The sequence below is a fragment of the Anser brachyrhynchus genome (genome assembly GCF_964034855.1).
Source record: "Anser brachyrhynchus genome assembly, chromosome: 4".
Taxonomy (NCBI): Eukaryota; Metazoa; Chordata; class Aves; order Anseriformes; family Anatidae; genus Anser; species Anser brachyrhynchus.
This window is the reverse complement of record NC_137698.1, coordinates 21407738-21431256: the sequence shown is the minus strand read 5'-3', so window position 1 is coordinate 21431256 and position 23519 is coordinate 21407738. Positions and strand designations below refer to the sequence as shown.

Here is a 23519-nt window from a genome sequence, read left to right as displayed (position 1 = left end):
GCCAACTAAATTTATGAGAACCCATGGTGTATATATTAGCCTGCACAGCAAAGGTACCATAATCTGTACCCAAGTGGTATCCAGCTAAAGAGAAACCTAAGAACCTACATATGCATGAATGTACTATTTAATGTTATATGCATTTTGTGTGGGTGCCATGAGGCCTTACCTCCCATGTCGTGTCATGATGTCCCCACCCCTTGGGAATTAACTAGAGCTAGGAAGGGGATGAGGCAAGCACGGGCTGCCATGGGGCTATAGAGTCAGGGGTGGAGTTAAGTTCCTCCACGCAAACAGGTGTGCACAGGTACTGTGAGCTGCTGCAGCAGAGCAGAAGATACCTCCCCAAGCTCCATGCCAGGGGAGAAGTAAGTAATGCCTCATAAAGTCAGTTGGTGGGCTAACCCTAAAATCACACCAGTGCAGAGATGAGTGATTAGGAATTCAGTGCTTTTAGAAGTTGTCCTGGACAGGCAGGTCAGACTGCCCGGTATCTCACAGCGTTGCACAGAGACTAGAGATACCTGATGTGTCATTACTGCTCTCATGAAATGAACAGGCAAATGGGACCACACCACTTAATCCGGTGGAGGAACTTGTCTGAGCAGGCCAGAGGAGCACATTTAGATTCTTTACTTCCTCACCACAACTAGAAGATAAAGGGAAAAAGACTTTCAACCAGTCCTGCCAGGACTAGTCAACTTGGAAGGTTATTTTTTTCCTTACGCACATCTGGGCCTCTACAGCTTGGCTGGACATGTGACATCCTTGAAACATTTTGGTTCCACCAAGTTGTTGGGTTACTTGGGTAGGTTTTAAAAGCCTGAGTGAGACATGCAGCTCCCCTTCTCCCTGCTCATTTATCAGATCCTCGCTGTGCCTAGCTCTGTCTGCTTCAATTTATGCCTTGCTCTGCTCTTTCCCTGCTGGGTCTCATTTGCCCAGCTTTGCATGGAAACAAGATCACAGGGAAGAAAAAAGAAACCCTGGTTCAGCCCTAACTTGGCCGGGAGGGGACCAGAGCTCACGCACAGACAGAGGAAGCCCTCGTCTGGATGACTTGGCCTTACCATCTGCAGGCCCCCAGGCAAAAAAAAGTGTCCTGAAGATGTGAACAGACAATATATGTTCCCAGAAGAGCTTGTTGGCAATGTCCTTACAATCTTTTATGGCCTGCAGTACCAGACTGATCCAAAGCAGAAACACCTTACCCTACGTGAGGTGAGAATTTGCCACCCAGTTAGGATCACACCAAAAAGCACAGAAAAATCTGCTATACACAGATTATTTATTTATTTATTTTGAAGGGGTTTTGTTGAACTGTATCTCCTGTGCCTTAGCAGCCACAGCTCCAAGTGGTACAGAGGAGCTGGCCAAAATGATGTGCAGAGCGGCTGTGTGCACCATTAGGGAAGGAACAAGCCTCTGGCAGTCCTCTCTTCATCAGTTTTCTGTCCTTTTCATTTTGGGCAGAGAGTTACCTCGATATATGAATGTCCTCTTACTGCTGCTGATAGCTGGTAGCAGGCACACTTTAGGGGCGGTGAGGTTTTAGCTAGCATGCAACTAAAAACCTCTGTGTTGCAATTTGCAGCACATGAGCTTGTTCTAGGGAAAACTTTCTGTTATTCATTTTGGAAGTGTTGCTTTTTTTTTTTTAGTTGGTAAAAAGCAAATACAGATTTTTTTTGCAACATTTTGTGTATGTGTGAAAGAGAAAAATCTTGGCACTCACAGCCTTTCTGAGCAAACAATGCGAGATGAAGAACTTGAAAATGAAAAGCCCTCCCAGTTCCCATCCCTTCTCCAGCTTGTCCTTGCTGGGATAGTGCTCATTCTCTGCCAGATAATACTATTACCACAGACTTCTTGACACTCTTTTTATTCCCAATGTGCAATTTTTGGGAATAGAAAGCCACCAAATCCAAGAAAAAGAAGAGACTTGATTTAAGAACTGTGTGCCACCAATAGACTTCTCTCATCTCTGCTGCTGCTGGCATCTATGGTGGCTAAAAGAGGAACAAAGATCAGAAATCCAATTTCCTTGTCCCTCATGTTTCTCCTTGTGTCCTCCTGGCTTTTCTCTTGGCTTGGGCAGTGAAGTTGAGATCCTTTCATTTCATTGGTACTGATAATCAACTTCCCTGTTGTACTCCTACCCCTGCAATTTTTATGCCTCAGACAATATGTGGGCATTGCTTATGTAGTTACAAATAGGTCCTCTGCATTGTTTCATTTAGTACCTTACGATAGATTTTAATTTTAAAAGTTTTAAAGAAAAACAAGAATAAAACTAGTCTCTACAAAAGTGAAACACTCACATTCCCCAGCGCCCTGGCACTGAGCACAGCGAGGGCTGTGGCAGGGTTGTGGCCAGGTTCACATTTTGCTGGTGTTCACCACATCACCCACTGGTGGAGTTCAAAGGGCATGCTCCTAATGGGGGAAGTTAATAATTAAGCAGGGCAATCCCCATGCTACAGCTGCGATGCACAGCCGTGACGGTGTGACGCCCAGAGAGGTGCCGGATGGGGCTTCCTGTGTGGAGACCCACGGTGCCGTGCTGTAAGCCAGGAGACGAGCGAACAAGAAATGTGCGTATTTGCCATGGTGAGCAGTCCACGTGGTGTGCTGACAGCTCGGTGTACACCAGGATTTGCTGTGCTTGGGGGAAGATGGGAGCTGACCGAAGCACGGTGGTGTTGGGACAGTCCTGTGAAGGCCTTGGGCCTCCTCCTGGTGCTCAGAGCTGAGACTGTCCCTGCTCCACATCCTCCTCTGTCCCACAAGCTTCACAGGGCCTCACAGCCTCCCTACCAAGACCAGGTCCTCCCTAAAGTGGTGTGTGGAGGCCCCTGGCCAGCTCCTCTCCGAGCGCTCCCCTCCCACCCACCTCCACCAGAAGGATCTCCCTCCGCTCCCCGTGGAGGCCAAGAGAAACACAGCCTCTGCACAGCCGCCCGAAGGCCTGCCAGAAAAGACTGCGTTTGTTGTTGGGATCTTGGAAAGCAAATCCTCCCCCCGGCTCCCTGCTCAGATGTGGTGCTGATGTTTACGCTGGCTGGGCCCAGCAGGCGGGAGGCCTGCAGGTTGTGCATGCCCAACCGGGGGGACTTCATGGGGCCTGCGGGGCTGGGGTCCCCAGCAGGTCCCCAGTGCCTGCGGGTGCCTTTGAAACTCCTCAGCATAAGCAGCTTTTTTCGAGAGAGATGGCTAACACGGCCCTGAGCAGTAATTCCTGCTTGCAGCGGTTGCAGAGGGAGACCTCAGACTTTCCATTTGCTTTGGCTTGAGACCGCCCTGCAGAAACACGCCAAGGCAGAGGAAGGGAAGCACTAAACACTCCCAGTGGGATAAAATCCTGGGGTGGCTTGTGATCTTAATTCCTTTCTTTGCAAAACAAACAACACATGGTGTGGCTAAGTGAGCCTTTCGGGTTAGACATATCTGGATTTCTTCTCTCCTCGGCTGCCAAACCCACATGTAGCCCCACGGAGCTCCCTCCAATATGTCATCAGTAACAGCTTTTACCTACCTCACCATTTTATGCAACGCCTTTCTTCCAAGTGCCTTTCTTCACTAACACAATCCTACCTCTCCCAGGTGAGTCCCCTACATATGTGTGGATTTAAGGCCATACAAGCATGAAATTTGTCTTTCGGTTTACTCAACAATCTTATTTCAGAGTGCCATTGAACTTTTAGAAAGAGCTCAGGCATTTATAGAGCTTTTGTCACTCCAATAAAATCTGCCTTGAAAAAGACTTTACCTTAAAGCATCACTTTTCCTATAGTATTTTCTATTCACAGCTTTGTTCACTGATCTAAAGGGTATTTGCCCAGAAGCAGGGATGTCTCTATTGCCAGAGTGCTTTCCTGCCGTGCTTGTTTCTCATCTGGAATCATAGATCTCTGTGATATTAGGGGAAAAAACATCAAGTCCACAACTTCAGCATCATAAATGGAGAACAGTAAGTTAGGGCATGAGGTAGGATCCAGCCTAGCAGCTCAGCTCCTTAGGAAACAACCCAGCCACTCAAGAACCAGTCTTTGTACCACTGTGGAAGCCAAAACTAAGGAAAATGGCATGAATGAAGTTGTTACAGAAGATTGCTTTTCAAAGTTTAGGACATTGAGTCAGTACATCCTTGGGCTACCATGCACACCACCTGATATTTGTCATAAAATAACTTGTCAGACTGGGTGTCAGAGAGATTGCTTTGCTCCAGCAGTAACCTGGGTATTGCTTGGTGCTTTCTTTAAGCAAATAGTGTTTGTCTTTCACGTTGCCTTTACAGAATCACAGAATGGTTGAGTTTTGTGCTGAATTGCTGCAATGCCCAGCACCAGCATGCTGGGTGCTACCACCCATCCCTGCTCCACATCCTGGTGTCTGCTCCCCTCCTGATCCCGGGGGACCCAGTGGGGAGGGCAGCTGTGGTGAGGCCATGGGGTCAGGGCATGGTCCTGTGCTTCACAGCAGGACAGGATCTTTTCCGTGCGCTCCAAATCACCCTCTGACTTTATACAAAGAAGCCTAGCCACTGGTGTTGGTCTCCTTTCTGTGCTCTGCTTTCCTTTCTCGTAATTGCTGAGGAAACAGAGGAAGGACAAAGATCTTCTGGCTGGCCTTGGGCTTTCTGCATCACTCCGGGAAGCCTCAGAAAAAAACTGCTTGGAGGTTAACAGCACTAGAAGAATTAAGGAGACCTAACTTATTACGGTGAGGATTAACACTGAATGCTACTGTCTTTGAATGACTCAAGTCTGAGGATTAACAGTACAGGTTTTCTTCTGTTAACTCTTAATATATAATGGGCAGTCCTACCCCTGGCAGGGCTCTGTGGCCTAATTCCACTTAATAGCTGAAAACTCTGGCTTTAGCCTTGGTGATTGTCCTCCTACATCCACCATTCCCTGAATCCACCGCTTCGGGCAACTCATAACCCTCCTGGTTTCACCACCTGGTTTCAAACCAGCTGCAGGGAGCTCTGTGCTCATCCAGCATCACCGTGCTGCACTGTGTGACCCTGGAAAAACATCTCCCTCTCCAAGTTTCCCTTCCCAACATTTATCCAGCTTGTTTTACCTAGATTGTCAGCATTGTATTACCTACGTCGGGTGCTCTTTCTCCCACTGCACCTGTGCTTCACCTAGCAAATATTGTCAGCAAAACAGGGTGTGCTACACATCAGTGGTTGTTAGTTGTCTTTAGATCCATGCCACTTTGTCATCAGTTATGGTTGCATCTCTTGGTTATACCTTTGAAACGCTCAGTAAACTCTTGCTTTTTCTTGTGAATATTAAACTCAATTAGGTTGCCCTCTTGCAAACATCAGGAGAGTCTAATGGAATGACTAAATGATCCTGCAGACAGTCAGACAGCTGCACTGCGTGCTGGTGCTTGCTTCTTGCCTGTTGCAGATGAAAGCTGCCTCTGGGCAGGGCTGGCAGGGGCAGTTTGGCATCTTCAGTGAGATGTGGTGGGCAGAGGCTGCTGCCCACATGCCCCAAACCAGGACCTCCGGCTGCAGCTCTGGGCAGGAGGAGGAGGTGAGCTGAGGTCTGAGGGGACCAACCCATCCTGATGGTGGTGGTAAGCAATAAGCAGAGCCCATGTCCTCATCCAAAGCCACTAAAGCAAGGGAGGACATCCCTCATAACAACTAAGGCCCTTGTGGCACTAAGAAACAGCCATCAGCACGCCTGGATGTGCAGTTCCACAGGAGCTTGTGAATGAGCAGGGAAAAAAGGGACGGGAGTGCTTATCGTGCTGTGAGATACAGTGAACAAATCTGGGGCGGGAATGTGCAGAAGGGGCTAGACATTTCTTACGCTGATTTAGCTGAATAAACGCCAATATACTGTGAAAGCACTGTTAGAGATGCTAAGATACTGCAATCTGGAGGTCAAAAGTGAGTTTTCTTAACAGCTCACGATACAGCGGTTTAGGACAAGACATGAAGAATAGCCTGTCCTTGTAGCTCCTGATTTCCCAGAACAAACTGGTAACATTTAAGTCCTGCACGTCCCAGTTCCTAAGGGAAGCAAACCTAGTTACAGGCACCCCTCAGCAGAGATGCACGAACTGCCGTGTCCGATGTGGGGTTAAATTGATCACACACAGCCTGAGCGCGTGGCTTCACAGCCACCAACACCAACCTGCCTCCTGCCCCAGCCCCACCACCACCCAAAATGTGACATCTCCTCCTGCAGACCCTGTACCGTGGTTTTGGGGTGGGCAGGACACTGCCAGGACACAGCCACAGGGTACACCTACACCCCAACGGCTCAGGTGCAACCTCAGATCTTCCTTTGGGCTTGTTTGTCACCCAAATCTAGCCCTTGATTTCTTCCTGACCTGTTTAACACTGCTGTGGCTCATGCAATATAAAGGTTAATTATTATTTGCAGCTCATTTGTACTTGCAACAGAGATCCTTGCCACGAAGGCCAGGAGACTTATGAAAAGGTTTTGTCTCGCAGACTGTCTCATTGCTTCTGGCTAGAAACTCCAGTACCCTAAAAACGTGAGAAGCCTACAAGTCACGTTTCATCACCTACACCAAATCTCCTTCCTGAGCACTAAAGGGGATGTTTTCAAAGCTCTTCAAAGGGCTGATGATGGGCTTCACTCTGCACGTATGCACCCAACAGGTGTGATGATTAATCGCAGTAAAGGGAGAAAGCAGTCACTCCCTGTGCTCTTCAACAACTTCACCCAAAGGCTTTTCACTATATGAAGAGTTCAGCTGGTGTGCCTGCATACATTTACAGAAGAAGGTCCACAGTGGAGTGCCACCTCTATTTGCTTTAGTGAAATCTGCCCTGCATTCATGCCTTCCCACTGCCATGAAGAAAACCTGGCAGCTTTCTACTTTTAAAAAAGAAAAAAAGTTAATTGAGAGATGAAATAAGCATCGAAAAGGTATTTCTCTCTCAAAATCAAGATAGAGAGGGAAGGGTTAAGCGGTTTCAAAACAAGCTGGGCACAACTGATGTCAGATTTTGTCTTACAATGGCATCTCTCTGCCTTCCCAGCAAGCAGTATATGAACTGCTGGGCTTTGTATTGTTCTGTGGACAGCAGAAGACGCCACATATCGAGGAGAGAGCAGTTTTTCTCACTGTTCGCAGTTAGCTGTAAGGTCTTGTTTGTTAAATAACTATGGAGGAAAAATCCCATCTGAAACTCCAGAAAAAAAAAAATCCGTTTCTTTGTGCGCTTGAGTTTTGTCTCCAGGCTGCCTTTATCTGATACAAACAGCAAACCTGTACTCTGCACCTTCCTAGTACCACGGTAATTATGTATGGCCCCAGTCAGGTTAAAAGGAAATCGGCATGGTGAAAATTACGTCTCTTCTTCCACTTTTCTGGAAACCTCTCCTGGGCACTCAGAATGAGAGAGACAGTAGAGGAGCAAAATAAAAAATTCCTTAGGGCTTTTTTTTTTTTTTTTCTGCCCAAGACTACAGTTATAATAAGTTTGGGCAGAGTTAGAGCAGGGACCCGTGACAGCAGAAAGTCAGCAGAGTGCAAGTGGATATGTGATGCTGAACTTTCTAAAACAGACCTGCTGGCTGAAAATCAGTCTTATCTTAGCCCCCCTCAGCCTGCATGCCTTTCTGTTAACTGAAAGCTCTCTGAACAGGCTCCATGCTCACTGTCCGTACGTTTCCCACCCATTTCTGTGCTCTGAGTGCAGCAGGCGAGGCAGGGAGCCGGCAGCACTGCACTGGAGCAAAACCAGCTCTGTGCAGCGTTTCCAAGTTCAGGACAGGTCTGCTCGTCATTTCGTCTAGGCAAGCAGTACCAAGCTGCAATGGTTTTAAACCCCCAGCTAAAAGCATGACCAGAGTTACTTTTACAGCTTCTCCATAGGAAAGGTATGAGAGAAGTGCCCTCCGCCCCGGCACAGGATGCTGGCAGCCCCGCCGAGCATCACAGCGAAGAAACGCGAGTGCTCACCTGTCATCAGCGTGTAATAGTTCGGGTAGGAGAGGCTGGGGAAATCTGGGGTCATGTAATCCACCTTCACCCCCATGTTGACGATGTTCCGAAAGCCCGGCAGAGCCTCCAGCTCCTTGTCATCGATGTAGTCGAAGCGAAAGCCGTCGAGCAGGAACACCAGCAGCTTGCGGCGGGCAGCAGCGATGGAGAGGAAGGCAAGGAAGGAGAGGACCACGGCGAGGACCCTGCAGCTCCCCATGGCAGGCAGCGCCGCTGAGACCGGGGCCAGGAGTGAGGGATCTGCGGCAGCTTTGGGGCTGGACCTGGCACCGCTGTCCTCCCTCCCGCTTCCACCGCCTGTGTTAAAGCTACAGCACTGCCCAGCGTGTGCGGGGGCGGGAGGTCGCAGGTTAATTGCAAACAGATGATTAACTTGGAGCCAGAGGAGGAAAGAGCTCCGTGTCTCGCCGCCTTGCAGCGATGGGGAAAGCAGCGCGCAGGGGAGTCCGCAAGGACCTGTCCTCTGCACGCACTGTGGGGCTCCTCCAGCTCCTAAGTCTTTAACAAAAAGGAATAGTTTGCAGCACTACAAAACAAATTATGTGTTTGTTTTCTGGCTGTTGCCACTACTGCTGCTGGTAAGAGCTGGGTGGTGCAAAGTTTCATGTTAATGAAAAGTTGTTTGCGCTTTCGTCACGAGCCGGCACCAGGTTCTTCTGCTGCCAGCCACAGGGGCAGAGCTATACCTCCACCACGCTGCCAGCGTCTGCTATAGACTGTAATTACATGCTGCCTCACTTTGCTTGCATTTCATTTGCTTCTCCCAGGTAAAAGCAGCTCGCAGTGCTGCGTTAGCCCTGGAAGCGTGGAGGACCCACCTGCCAGACCCTGCCAGGCTGGGGAAAGGGTAAGGCTTGCATTCCTCAGCCCACAGAAGAGAAGCAGCCCCAGGGAGGCTCATCCATCGTGGGGACGTGCCCCACAGATGCTGGCACCTGGGGAAGGTTGCAGAGCTGGCCGCCCTCCAGCCATGAGGAGGTCAGGCCTTCTGCTTGCTCCCCACAAGGCTCCCGGCGGCATGTCCAGCCTGTCTGCTCGCCCGGTCCAACGCCAGCTGAGCAAGGCAGCCTTCGGCCTCCCTCGAGGCCTGCCTCCCTGCCCCAAACCAGCACTCGCACCTGTGCAAAAGGAGGACAAAAAGCACCCAGGTGTTACCCGAGCTGTGCCTGTACCCTGGACTGACTGAACGAACCGTCCCTTCCCTACACCCTCATCATCCTGATGCTCCGGGGTCCCTGCCGCTCGTGCATCGTTCGCCACGCAGCAGGAACACGGGACCTCGAGGCACGCAGCTGTGCTACCAGCTCTTGGCTGAGCCTTAGTGGGCTCGCCCTGCCCCACGCCTGGTCCCTGGGGCCATGTAGCCAGTCGCCAGGAGAAGTGTTGGTGGCTGTCCCCTGAAACAGGCTGAGCCTTCCTGGTGGTGGCTTGCCATCTCCCACCTCTCTTTTCAGGGTTTTATGCCTCTTCCATTAGCATTTACATCTCGGAGCCTTGTGTTGCTAGCTGTTATCATCTTGGCAACTTTAGCTCTCTGTGTTTTTACTTGTCGTATCTCGCCTGGCGTATCTCGTTGGTGTGTTTTCTTACAGTGCAGCTGCAGTTTTCTCAGCAAAACCAAGCCAGGGTCACACAGCCAGGGCAGAGGCAGCTGGAACCAGGGCCATCGGTACCCGTGTGCCCAAGAGAAGGACAGACGGACTCGTGGCGAGCTATCACCAGTGCCTGCTCTGCTGGTACAACAGCAGGTCCTGGACCCCCAGCCCATCTGCTGGAGCAGACATCACCCAGGTGAACAGGGCAGCACCACAACTTCTGGGGTTCAAATCTTCCAGTGGTGCAGGGCTCTGGCCTCTCCAAAGCAGGCTGCCCATAAAAATACCACCTGCTTATCTCTTTCCTGGTGCACAGGATCCTTCAGGATATTTGCCAGGCTGGGAGAAATGCCACAGCTCTCCAGAACTGCAAGCGTGCCAGCAAAAGGCAGCACATCCAGCCCCAGATGCCAGACACAAGGAGCTTGGCTTGCCACAAGCAAACACAAATGATTAAGAAGCTGTTTTACCTTGTCATCTGTTTCAACTTGTTGCATGTTCTTCTGTCATGCATTTAGGGTTTTTTCTTGTTTACTTTTTTTTTTTTTTTTACCCTGCAAAAGTCACTGGTGAGGAACTTGTGATTTATTTTAACTGAGGCAGGCGCCAGCATCACCTCGCTGCAGCAGCTGGGGATGGAAGAAAAGAACTGGCATCGTGCAACAGGAGATGAAAGCGGCAAGGCTGCTCGAGCGGGGCAGCCGAGCTGCGTGTCACCGGCGTCCCAGTCCGTGCAAGGCTGCATCCAGAGCCTTTCAGCCACCCGGGGGGAGGCTGCAGCTGCGTGCCGGGCTGGCAGGCGATGTGATGGCCCAGTCAGGACCATGCGTGCTGCACGTCGCCTCCTTGCCCCAAGGGGATGCGCGCGTCCCCTTGTCTCCTGCTGCCCCTCCTCACCACCAGGCAGGACGGGAGGTGGCCCAGCAAAACCTGTGCTCGGGGTGAGGACTTCTGCTGGTGCTTACTGGGCAGTGTCACAATGGCAAAGATTGTCTGTGATGGGCGCTCAGCCTCCCGCAGTCTTGGCCAAGCCGCCAAGTGCTAATTTACCACGTGCATATGTAGGTTGAACGAACTCGTAAACGCGTCCAGCAGTGGGGAGGGAGAGATGGTTGTGCATCTCTTGGCAAAGCCGTGGGAAGGTTGATGTTGACATCTTGGCTTGCTCTCTGATGGGTGGCCTCTGGGCTTGCCAGCAGGGCTGAGCAGAAGAGCTGCTGCTGCTCATGCAGGGATGGGATAATTAAGGGGAGTGAATCAGGTATTCAAGCTGGACTCGCACCCTGAAAAGATGATCAGATTTTTGAGGTGGTTAGGCTGGGCTTCCATCACAAGGTGATGCAAAGATATTATTATTTCATAGCATTAAAGAAATAATGTCTTCCTTTCAAGAGGGTTGTAATCTACCGGTTGAGAGTTCCTAAGGGAAAGCTCCACTTGGACCAACATAGTGGCACGATGAACAAGTGGTGCAAGGTACCTCAACCTGAGGTCTGCCTTGGGAGTTGGAGATTCACAAGTTTCCACTCAACAAATAACAAGAACATAAGGCCTGAGAGGGGTTAAAGACATAGTGAGCCATGTAACCATGACGCCTTACAATACCAAATTGTGTTTTGACAGACAATTCCCCTGAAGAGTGGGACCAGAGCCAAGCAGTCTAGCTTGGCAGAGACAGACCCTAGCAATACATTTCATCCCTGCCAAGCAATGTTGATTTGCTTTGGTTCACATTCATTTGTAAGCACCCTGTCTGCACAAAGCCCCAGATGGCCTTGGAGACTCCAGCACAACAATATTTTGAAACAGAAGTTCTTACAAAAGCTACCAGAGCTCGAGCTGGAGTCCAGGGACAGCAGTTTGCACAAGTTAGCAGTTATACCATGTTTTGGAAGAAGCGTGAATACAGGAAAGAAAATCCCTAAGCCCTATTTGTGCATGAGGAGATACCCCACTGATCAAAACTTTGTTTGTAACAAGATCCTCAGCCACTTAGGCTGCTCAGGAAATCCTCTTGGCAAAAAGCAGGTTTTCATCTTTGGAAAACTGCCTCCAGTGCCTGTGAATCTCTGATTTCTTTTTGTCCTGCTGAAATCACAAGCATGGTGATCGAAATGAAAGCGCGTTCTCCAGGCTCACGCTGCTGGTTCAGCCTGGCTGGTCAGATGTGCCAGCTGCCCTGCAGTGCTGCTTGGTCACTGCTCTTACGTTCAGAAGCAAACACCAGGACAAAAGCTGCTAAAAGCAAAACACTGGAGAATCTAGAGGGGAAAACTGTCCTTTCTCTTCTAGAAGAAGGACGAGAAAGCATGACAAGACTCGCTGTCTTGTAATTCCTCTTCATGTCCCGTTCTTCCCCCAAACAGCAGTAGTTAAACAGTTTGGCCAACACAGCCTGACCTACTCGTTTGGTTGCTTTTTTTTTCCTCATTAGCAAAAAAGGCATGGCCACCTCCAGACAAAAAGGCCTTGAGGGGAATAATAAGTTGCTTGTGTCTCTTTGAAGAAGAGGTAGAGGGTTTGTGCCTGTCTGAAGTTTTAAGGTCAGAACTCTGCTTGAGTAAGGTCCTTCTTCCTCCCATCCCCACCAAGCCCAAACTGAAAACATCACAGCTGGTACCAGCTCCTCTGCTGGCTTCAAGAGAAAGCCTCTGGCAGTACTTGTATCTGCCTTCGAAGCCGACAGAAGGCCTCACCTTGGTGGAAATTATCTGCTGCAGAAGTTTAGTACTGCTGGTTGCAAACTCATAATTTGCCATCTCTTTGTAGGTTGAATGGTGGAAGTCAGCTTTATCAGTCTTTGCTCCTGTGCCGTGCCTTCTTACCAGTGCTTCTGTGTGGAGGGGCCCGTTAGGCAAAGCATCTGCTGCTCCATCGGACCTTCATGAATGATATTTAACACAAAGTCTGTTATTTCTGCAATCTTCTGGTGTGCAGTAATGCAGTCATGAGGAATTTGAGGTGCAGGAAATGGGTTGCTCTTATTGTCAGTCATGTACAGATAGATACAGTAAAGGAAATCACACACTGGCTAGCTGTGGAGCATTTCAAAGCTAGAAACTCCAGCTTTCCTGGAGAAAAGTGGTAATCTTTCTCAGCTTCTTGAGGAACAGTTCTCCTTTAACCTATTTGGCTGGTATGAGACTTACCTTACCAGAAGCATCCACACACTGGGTAACAAGTACATCAGACCGGGACTGTGGCGGCCCTGCTGGACAGCTAGGCCCTGGTCAAATGTTTGAGTGTCTCAGCCCAGGTAATCACGATGTTAGGAGAGCAGCCCTCCAGACCTCCTACTCCCCCCTTCCCTGAAATAGTCACAAGTCATATGAATAACTTTGCTATTTGAGCCCAGTGGGCTTAAACTCACTACCCAGTGGGTCTGTGACACTGGAAAGTACAAAGCAGTTCGGGTCAGAAGAAGCTGAGAAGCCTGCACCAGGTGATGGCAACTCATGACTGATTCAGCAGAAGATCAGCTCCTCCCTCAGCCGTGTCTGAGCACCCAACTGTCCAGCTCTGGGAGAGGGTATCTTAGCCACAGGCTGAAACCAGTCTCCATTCCATCGAAAATATTTCAGTTTTGCTTGGATATCAACCCATCTCCACCTCCAGTACCTCCCTGACGTCTCTAACGCACGTCCCTGCAACATCATTACTTAATTAGCCCAAGACCGTGCTTGCCTGCACTCGGTGCTTTGTAACGCACAAGTTTTTACTGTGTTGAGGAAACCTTACACAAGACAGCTCTCTCTGTTGAAATCACCCAGTAGGGTTTATTAGATGGCGAAAACAGATGGCTGCTTCTGAGTAACTGGATATTGAGCTCTCTGCTTGCCTCTGCTCTCTGGTCGCTCCCTTGGATGGTGAGGGACCGTGGCAAAGGGTTTTACTGTTGTGCCAGAAACAGGGATTAGCATGCAATGGTTCAGGTGGGGATGGAAACCTGGAAAGCTAAGCAAATTAATCAAAATCAGTTAATTTGTTTAGTATAAAAGATAAGCCATCATCAGCAAAATAAAGTCTGTGTTACGTATCCTGCTGTGCCGTGACACTAACGTGCTCCTAATGGCACTGAGCTCGCCACATCCACTTGCATCTGAGAGGCTCCTCCACGAGAACAACAGGGTATTCTGCACACCCACCCGCGTCCTGCACACCGGCTTCTGCCAGAGTCTGACCTCATTTGAAAGGGTAAGCTCGAAGTCTAACAACCTGACAAGTCATCTACTGTTAGCCAAGTGGAGACCTGTTTCAGCTAAGTATTTGGATTTTAGGTTTTCCTTTGAAATGAGGAGTAATTTGAGAGGCCAAATATTTGGCAAATTAGTGCTTGTGTGCCTACCTTCCAAGAATAAAATAATATTACATGTTTGATATTTCTGGTACACTTCTAAACTGAGCACAAAAGAGACTTACAACATTGGCTTGAACTTAGTACAGGTACAAAGTAAACTATCTGGGGCTAGCATAAAATGCTATTTTTAAACTCCCATATACTTTGCATTTGGCATTTTGCACGGCCTGGATGTTACACAGAGTTTGGCTATAACTCCTGACATCAGTGACTGGAAGCCATGGGAGTTTGGCTCACGGCATACCATATCAATGAAAAAAGGCTTTTATTCTGACCGTGGTTACTGAAGCCAACCTGAGATTATTTATAATTCGCCCCCAAAGGCTGAGCTCTGCTCCGCTGCCCGTGCTACCGAGCAAGTTGCGGCCTACAGCTGCCGTTGCTTTTGCCATGTGCCACTTCACTGCCGTCATTTCAGCTGTCATATTTCTGGTGGCTTCGGTCCCGGCTCTTGGTTACTGTAACTCACGCTTCAGCACGTGCTCGTCGGAGGCGGAAGCTCTTACCTGGAAGGCAGATTAAAGGCTTGGCTTGCAACAGCGATGGGTCCCTGTTCCTTATCTCCCTGCCCGGTGAGTCACCTTCAGAGAATTCGCGGTTTTACAGTCCCACCTGTGTTCTGGGCAGGGCGATACTCACACAGCAGCCGCCTTCCAGCAGATGGTGTTTCTCTATCAGCAAGTTATAACTTCTCCAGCGAAGCTGGATCTGCGCCAGGTCTCCTTACGGGTAAGGTCTGTCCCCAGCCACCACCAGTAAGGTGCTGGAGGAGGACAAGGTCATGTCTCCACGTGAGGGTAATGCTTTCACCCGCTGACTGTTCTGCTTAGGAAATCCTAAGGTGTAGTTCAGGGTTTGAGCCCGTCTCAGTGCGGGCAGGACACAGCCTGGGACAGGACCTTTACCTAGGAGAGCCCTCAGCCCTGGGAGGAGCTGATGAGATTCCTCCATCCAGGCACTTCTGAGGAGTCTGTCTGAGATAAATTGCCCCGATTCCCATCCCTTTTATCTCTGACTTAATGCAATCCAAGAAGACCTCAACAGGACTTTAGTCCGTCAGTAGGGACTTTGCATTCGCAATGCCATGTCCACATCCCATTTCTGAGGCGCCCCTACTTAGAGGCTTGAGGTCACTGCTCTTTTGCCACTCTCGTGAGACTTATAACCACATCTCCTAATTCCAGTGGTGGAGACAACCCAGCATGTGACATTCTGCTCTTCTGCATGTAAGCATTTTATTACACATTGGAGTGAAGCCTCCTCTTTATTTTTCCTGCAATCTGTCCCAGGAAGTCCCAGTGTGGGGTATCTTCTTTAAAGCTCTGACATAAACTGACATAAAAATGCTCTTCCCTTCGTATGGACACCCTCAAGTCAGTATGTTTGCAACTGACCCCACCTTTCCTAGAAACACCTGAAGCTCCCCCCTCTTACTCCTGCTGACAGGAGAAGGAGGAAACCTTGCGTGTCTGCCCTTCTTGCTCCGAGATGGACTCTGGTTTGCCCATGGGCCTTATGCACACAAACAAGCAATCAGAGAGCACAGTTAAAGCCCAGCTGCCTTTGCACACTTCAGCCTGAAGGCTCGTCCCCTAGAGTTTACTGCTTCTGAGTTGTTTGCTTTAGCAGAAATGACAAAGAGTTAGGGGTGTCCGTAATTTCAGGTGGCACTACAGTATCCTTTGAGAAGAAGCTCTGATTGCCCACACTGAAGAGAAATGAAAAGTAGGCAAGTCTCCTCCTTGGGCAACCACCTTCCCTGCAAGTCCCAGGGCCGTGGTGCTTTGTTTTCTTTCCAGCTTCAAGACCCTTCCAGAAGGATATGCTCTTCTTCTGGGTCTCCACCAGCAGCATCTCTTGGGTTGCTCAGGGCCTGCCAAGGGAGTATTTTATCCCCTCCTTCATTTAGCCTGAGTGGCACGGCACCCTGCAGAGGTCTCCAGCTGGCAGGTGCTTTGCATGGCCCAGTTAAAGCTGCTGGCACAGCGCCGTTTTTGAGGAGGAAGATAAATTACTGGAAAATTAGCTACTGCTGGAATGACATCCTTATGCTAAAAATAAGGAAACTTTCATTCATCAGCTCAGTGTAACACAATTGAACACTGACAGGCCAAGCTGCCTTGACTGAATATCTTTGCTTTTTAGATTTTTTTTTTCTTTTTCAAAACTATATATATATATTATACATATAGATTATGTCTATATATATAAGGTATATACATAGAAGTTATATATATATATATATATAAAGTGTCTCTGGTTCTAGAGGCTGAAAAATTGACAGTTGATTTCCTGTTTGAGTGTAAGTCCTGTTCACTTGCTAGGTCTCCCCTGTTTTTCAAAACACAAAACTAATGGTGAAAAGCAGCAAATATTTACATGCAAAAATCATTAGTCACATAGCACTGAAAATGGTTGAAACATTTAAGGACATCTTTCTCCTTCCTACCTCTTTCCCTCCAGTGGAAGAAGAGGACACCAAAGACTGTCTTGTGGTTGCCTCAAACCCTGTAAAAACTTTTCTCTTCCATCATTCCTCTTTTAACACCAAAACAAATAGCATATGCAGAGCAGGCATCCTGGCCCAAGGACATGCTGTTCACTCTCAGTGGAAAGACATAGCAAAGTGGTGGCTATCCTGCGTTAAATACAATATCTCTGCTGCCTGGCTGACCAAAAATGAGCTGAATGGCATCCCTGCTGCCTACCCAACACAGCATCCCTCTCTGTTGATCCGAGGGCTTCTCTCCACAGAGAAGTTCATCTTTCCCTGAATTTGTTTCCACCTTGTTTTGCTGGGGACGATCACCATCTCTCCCAGTGGTCCAGCACCAGCACTGTTTCCACCTTGCCTGGCTCCAAAATCCAAAGTATGGACTGCTCCTCCTTTACCAGTCCCCTGGGACAGATGGATGCCAGCAAAGCTTTCTGCCTGATATGTTTTGATAGCACGCAGTTTATTTTCTATATTTTCTCTCCCAACTTTATGTGCTAGTCCACTGCGTGGCAGCAACACAACAACAACCAAAAATCCCCTCCCCCCCAAAAAAAAAATCCAACAAACCAAACCAAACCAATTAAGCACCACCACCAAAAAAAATAAAAAACCTGATATTTCCTACAGCAATGTCAGCTGCTGGGAATGGACACCATGTAATGACTTCCAGGGCCAATGACCTGGTGCCTCTAATTCCCAGTAAGGATTTAGTTCTTTTGGCATGGACAACACATGCAAAACCCTGCTCTGATATCCCTCCCGGGTCTCCCTCCCGGTTGCATGGGGTAGAGTTTTTAAAAGTGAAAATACGTGGCAAAGTACTTAGCCCTTTCAAGGAAGTTTGGAGACAATGGAAGAGAACCTCATACCACATGAGCACTGAATGTGGCTGCCCAGCTTCCAGCAAGAAGGCAATAAATCATCTCCCAAACACCTGCCATGGGCACCAGATCACCACAGAGAAGCTATTCTTCTTCTGCCACAACTGCCCATTCAAGATGCACCACGGCTGCTAATGCATTTAGCAGCTGCAAGAAGCATTTGAAAAACTGTATCTTTTTTTTTTCCCAAGAAATAAGGTTACGGGCTTTTTTGCTCTCCTTGTTTGGAGTTCAGCTTATTTTGCTCAGCTCCTACACAGCTGCCATTTCCCCACCTGCTGGAGGCGGCTGCACCCGCTGAGGGGCAGCAATCCCAGGGCAAGCGGGGCCATTTCCATCACTGCCAGCGGGAGTTTAGGGGGTGCTTTAATGGGCTTGCATTAATGCAACACCAGCTCAGTTCTCCCCAATGCAGACACCTCTCACCTGATGTGCAGGCAGCTCCTGCTGCCCCTTGCCCAACACCACATCGTCCCCAGGTGGTCTGTCATGCTCAGCACCTCCAGCATCCTTCAGGGCTCTCCTCAGTGCCGTAGGGAAACCTGTACAGCAGCAGCCATGAGAAAGCATGGCAGTTGCTGGTGGGATGGTCACACAGATGGAGACATCACAGGCTTCGGAGCTGCAATACCGAGCTCTTACACACAGCACAGGCCACCAGGATACCAGCTGGCTGTTTCCACCCATGATAACACTTCCATGGGCTTAAATCCTGTATCTGCATAGAAAAAGCATTGTGTCACTGCCAGTTCTGTAACATCTCACAGCCATAAAATAAGCCCCTGAGCTCCCCAAAGGAGCCCTCGTCCCCTGCTTCCCAGCACAGGAAAGCAACATGGTCTTGGTGTGAGAGTCAGGACCCCGGGGCTTCTTTCTGGCATAGGAAGTGGAAGGAGGATGAATGAGCCAACTGGGGAGGGTCAAAACAGCCCCGGGAACAACCTACCATCTCATGGCAGCCAACCTCATCCATGGGACACCAATAAGAAGAGCTTGTGAAAGCTTTTTCCAGGTGATCGCTTTTTCCTAAAGCAAAAGCTGTTCCCCAGTTTTGGTGAGGAGCTGCCAGCCTCTTGCAGGTGGTGTTCCCAGGAGGGATCATCATCTCGTCCTGCCATCCCAACCCACAGGACGATGGGGAGGGTGGAAATGGGTCAGGACATCCAAACGCCAGCCTTCCTACCCATGTGAACAGCTGGTTTTCATTTCCAGCTAAGCAGCTCCGTTCCAGTTGTGCTGGTGAAGGAAAAGGGAAGCAGCAGATCCTGAACCTTGGCTTCATCCTGGGTAGCCCGTGGGCATAAACGCCAGACTGCTCGTGCAAGGCTGTTGCATTTTGTGTGGCCATTGTGCATCTGTCAGTATCCCTTCTCTCAAAACAAAAGCGTCACATAGCTTTTTGAAACATGAAAACAGAGGTGTTCATAGCAATGAAAAATGTGTGTCCCTAGATTATTTTGATTTAACGAACAAGGATTAGGAAACCCCAAAGCCTTGATGTTACCCTCGATGTACATTGTTCATGCCGTCAGCCCCATCCATGTCAATAACGGATGCTTTCAGCTGGTGCAGTTCCTCTGCAAATTTTGTTTTGCAGTGGTACTTTCTATGTCCCAAGACCAACTTTTTGCTATTTTGGTTTTACACTGGGGAAGCGGATAGCATATGATGTAAGGGCAGCAGAGAAAAATATCACTAATGTGGTAATGAAAGAAAAGAGAGGGACTGTATTTAATATAAACAGCAGCCATAAATGTAGACATGTATATACTCCGACACTGCATGAAGTAAAATATACCACAGCCAGAACAATATGAGGGAATACTTTGTCCTTAAATGGTTCAAAGTTATATAAAGTGCCTCCGTGTACTTTCCAGAGTGCAAGTGTGTACAGAGTAAATATTTCTGGTTGGACAAGGTGCCCTGTGCCATCTGAGCTTAACTAGGAGTTCCCTGGTTGCCTGAAACTCCTATTAGATGGGGAACCCGAAAGGAAAGACAGGGCTGCAAACTGTAGTGGCAGGGTGCCTGCAGTGTCACTGAGAGAAGATCTGCTCCGTGATTTCATCTGCCCCTTTCAGAGTGCCCAAAAGCCTGCTCCTGTGCAAACGCTGCCAGCTAGGGCTAGAGCACCAAGCATCCTCTTGCACGGGTCTCCCTCCCGGTTGCATGGGGTAGAGACAGCAGCGACACATTTTCCTGATGCTGCATGTATTCACGAACCTGAACCCTGTTCCTGCTTCTTTGGGTAAAGCACTCCTTAAAAGTAGGACACTTTGCCCATCCTGTCACAATCCAGAGGTCCATGGAGGGGCTGAGTCCATGAATAGCTTCTGAAAAACTCTGTAGGTCTCAGAAGTATCCATCTCAGGGGTGAGACAGACATTAGGGTGAACTGACTTGAGCTGGTGCGCTGGCTTTTGTGGAAAGATCTGTCAGCACTGAGGTGTGGATGAAGAAGATTAGCCCACACGAGAGGTGGCTCTCAAGCCAAAAATAACAAATCAAGGCACCAGCAAAGGGGTTTATTGAAGACCATCAAACCAAATGATTTTGATGGAAAAAGTGCCTTGAAATCATATCCTATCATTAGGTGGTACAGCATCAACCATCTTCCTCTCTATAAGTGACTTCTACTGCTCAAGACCAGTCCCTAGTCTTTGCGATGCTTCAAAAGGAGGCGACAACAAAATAGCAAAGTAATTTGAGCTGGTTTTGTGACTTCCAGGCCATTTGTTCACTTACATTTTGAGCGACCCATTACTATTACTTTCCTCAGTAGTTAATGGAAAAAGAGATTTTCATGGGTTATGGGTCAGACCTACAGCCAAATCAGTAGACGCACCAAACCATCTTCCCCGTCACTGGCAGGTCGGGAGAAGCGAGGCTGGTTTCTCTGGGCTCGTCCACGCCGACACTAGATGTCAGCCCAAACACGTGAGTGCTTCTGCTCTCAGCTGCAGCCGGGTTCAGGCAAACCCACGGACAAATTGCTGTGCTGGCAACCTCCACCCGTGAGGGACGGGGCTCGCTGCAGACAGCCGCACCGTGGCTGGGCTGGTTTGCTGGCTCCTGCTGCGGGCTGCCTGGAGGTAAACCACGCAGATTTGGTGCCTTCCGCGTAAGTGTGAAGTGAAACTGGTGGCAGGGAGGTAGGACTGGCCAGAGCACTGCTTGCACTCAGTTAAAAGCTGGCTTAAAGCGTTTTCTCATCATGGCATTCCTGCCTTGGAGTGTTTTGCCCACAGGCACTGGTTACCAAGGCTGGTGTTGACCAAAAGCCCTACAAAGACAACAGAAACTGGCTGGGACAAAACAGCATTTCCTCTTATTTCCACCCTGCCTGGGAACAGAGGCAATTTCCCCTTCCCCTGTTTAGAAAACAACCTTCTTCCCCCATTCCCCCCTTGTCATCCCCATACAGCAGGCCAGCCTGGCGAAGGCTTCGTGCTCCTGGAAATTAGGGAATGGGGGTCCCGGCCTGCCGGAGGTCAGCGGCTGCTGTGTGCGGCTGGATCCACATCCCACTATTCCTGTCTGGCTCCCACGTGTGTGGGGCAGGCAGATTTCGTAACACCCCTGTCTTTCAGCATGGGGATTTTCAGCAAAGCGAGTGCAAACTATTCTGGCTCAGATGAATACCCGAGGCGCTGCAGCCTGGCATCCCGCTGCACATGGCCTGCTCTGTCGGCTTAGCTGCTCGGTGCTGCGTGTTTCATTGTCTGGACCCCTTCCCTAAAGAACAACGGGGTGAGCAGTAGATACAGTTTGTTCTTGTTTGCCACGGTGGAGAAAGAAAGTGGCAGCGCACAGGCTGCTCCATGAGGCGACTCATGGTAGGCCGTGACAGGGCTCGGTTGCAGGGGCGCAGCCTTGACGCCAGGTGGGAGGGCTTCTTGAATGTCAGCGGCTTGATATCATGCCATGTTTGCTGTTGTTGTTTTTCTGTTTTTCCTTTCCGCAGCCCTGCTCCTGGCCCAGATCCTGGCAGCACTTCATCACACAACGACAGTTGCCCCGGCCGCTAAAGGGGAGGCAGCAAGCAGCGCTGCCGTGGCGCTGGCCCGAGCTGCCACAGCACCCTGGGCGCAGGGGTGCACAGGCACATGGGTATATGGGTGGACATCCCACCAGGAACCCAGCACCCCTCTGCTCAGCTGCAGGCACAGGCATCCCACAGAACACTGCCAGCCATGAAGAAGCCACGTGCCACAAAAGAGCTCCAGCATGAGGCAGGAAAATATTTTTGATGGGTTCACTGTGGGCATCTGCAGCTTTCTGTTGGTCAGCTTTGGGAATGGAGATGAGTGTTAGAAAGTGAGGAAGTGGAGCCAGCAGGATGGGTGCACACACAGGGCTCATGCATTGGGAGGTGAAGGTGGTGGTGCCACCTGCCCAGGCACAGCCTCCAGCCCCAGCACTGCATGGCTCTGCCTGCCCAGAGACCAACAGCTGGGGGCATAAGAAGCCACGCTGCTCCTCTGAGCCAGTTTCCAGCTCTCCAAGCTCTCTGAGTGAGCTTGTGCTGCCTGCTCTGCTGCGCCTCAGGCGTAGCGGAGGTGCAAGAAAAACGACGGGCAGCTTACATCAGTGCAGCACCATCAGCTCGTACTTGTTTGCCAAAGCACTGGGTGCTCTCATTTTGATTATATTCTGTTCTGTAAAACTAAAAAGTTCCCCTCTCTTGGTGGCTTTATGCTCTCTAAATAGCTCTAGGACATTTTGCATCCCTAGTTTTACATTTGCTTGCTTGTTTCTCAAGCCAGTTCTTCCAGTGTCTCTTAAATCATGTCTACTGCTGTTTGAATCCCTTCCAGTTTCTTGCCATCTGTTCAATGCCAAAGCGATCAAAATGTTCAGGGTGCAATATCCACTATGATAAAGAAGCAGGAGCACAGTGCATCTGAAGTTTAGGGCCTCCCTAGTCAAACAAAATCAAGATTAATGCATTCTTTTGGCCCCTAGTAATTGTAACTTAGGTTTTTAACATACAAAAAGTACATAGGATTCCTACTGGTGAGCTTTAAGATCTCTTCTCCCTTCCCTTCCCTTCCCTTCCCTTCCCTTCCCTTCCCTTCCCTTCCCTTCCCTTCCCTTCCCTTCCCTTCCCTTCCCTTCCCTTCCCTTCCCTTCCCTTCCCTTCCCTTCCCTTCCCTTCCCTTCCCTTCCCTTCCCTTCCCTTCCCTTCCCTTCCCTTCCCTTCCCTTCCCTTCCCTTCCCTTCCCTTCCCTTCCCTTCCCTTCCCTTCCCTTCCCTTCCCTTCCCTTCCCTTCCCTTCCCTTCCCTTCCCTTCCCTTCCCTTCCCTTCCCTTCCCTTCCCTTCCCTTCCCTTCCCTTCCCTTCCCTTCCCTTCTCTTCTCTCTTCTCTCTGCCATGTTTTTGTTTGTCTGTCTGTCTGTTTGTTTGTTTTTTCCATCTTCCCAGAATCCAAGGCTTGCACTTCTTTTGATCTGGGCATCCTACAGCCCACTAAGGCAAACCCTCAGACCTAGGCCCATTGCCTTTTGCACCATTTATGATCTCTGCCGCATGATCACTTATTTGAATAGTGTTACAGTACTCTGTGGTCTCTTCAGTGTAACATTTGTGGCATCAGCCAAGAAGTGCCCTGCAATCGATCTCCGACTTCTATGGCTCAAAACATCCAAGCAGACCTTCCCATTGCTCTGGAGTCAGCTGGGGTGCTGGCTGGTTGCATCTGGTCTTTATTTTGTTCTCAGAGTCCCAGGAGAAGCTACGCCCCTTATGAAATCCTGGATCCTACCAGGCCGCTGTTTTGATGGATCTTCAGTTGCATTTTGCTGTTCCAGATGTTAATAATATAATGTTCACAGAAGTCAAAGCAGCTGATCTTACCATTCACCATTAATTCCTGGAAACTGGGAAAATCACGTCTTCCTTCAGTCCTACAGAGATAATTCTCCCAGGCCCTCTGCCCAGCCACATCTCCCATCTTGCAGGAGGGATCTTCCTCACACCTCAAGCAGCAAGGTCAGTTACTGGGCTCCTGATACCCAAAGCATATTTCCTGGGAGGATGATGCACAACTCTGCTGAATTCACTGCCCTTCCCTCAGCCAGCTAGGCAGTCTTCCCATATGTTGGTGCAGATCCAGATCCTCAGCTGCTCCAGCTTTCAGGTTGCAGTCAGCTTTTGTCACACTTTGGGGCAGGGCAAGGCTG

At 49.5% G+C, this 23519-nt stretch overlaps 1 protein-coding gene and 2 long non-coding RNA genes across 3 annotated transcripts in view; 1 reads left to right on the top strand and 2 right to left on the bottom strand.

The window, feature by feature from the left end:
* Positions 1 to 8350, bottom strand: part of ENPP6 (ectonucleotide pyrophosphatase/phosphodiesterase 6) — a 30003-nt gene extending 21653 nt beyond the window's left edge. Inside the window, exon 1 of the mRNA XM_080589903.1 lies at positions 7966 to 8350. Coding sequence (XP_080446029.1) covers positions 7966 to 8206 — 241 coding nt within the window. The 5' untranslated portion in view covers positions 8207 to 8350. The remainder of the gene's footprint in view (positions 1 to 7965) is intronic.
* Positions 8351 to 8455: 105 nt separating this feature from the next.
* Positions 8456 to 12298, top strand: LOC308194243. Its single transcript, XR_013950398.1, has 4 exons — positions 8456 to 8585; positions 8775 to 8854; positions 9600 to 9798; positions 9919 to 12298. It is a non-coding gene; the product is annotated as an uncharacterized lncRNA (long non-coding RNA).
* LOC308194244 lies at positions 10750 to 22440 on the bottom strand. The gene is made up of 4 exons (XR_013950399.1): positions 18284 to 22440; positions 17764 to 18055; positions 12299 to 12482; positions 10750 to 10885 (listed from the first exon to the last, which is right to left on the bottom strand). It is a non-coding gene; the product is annotated as an uncharacterized lncRNA (long non-coding RNA).
* Between the last annotated feature and the right edge of the window lie 1079 nt (positions 22441 to 23519).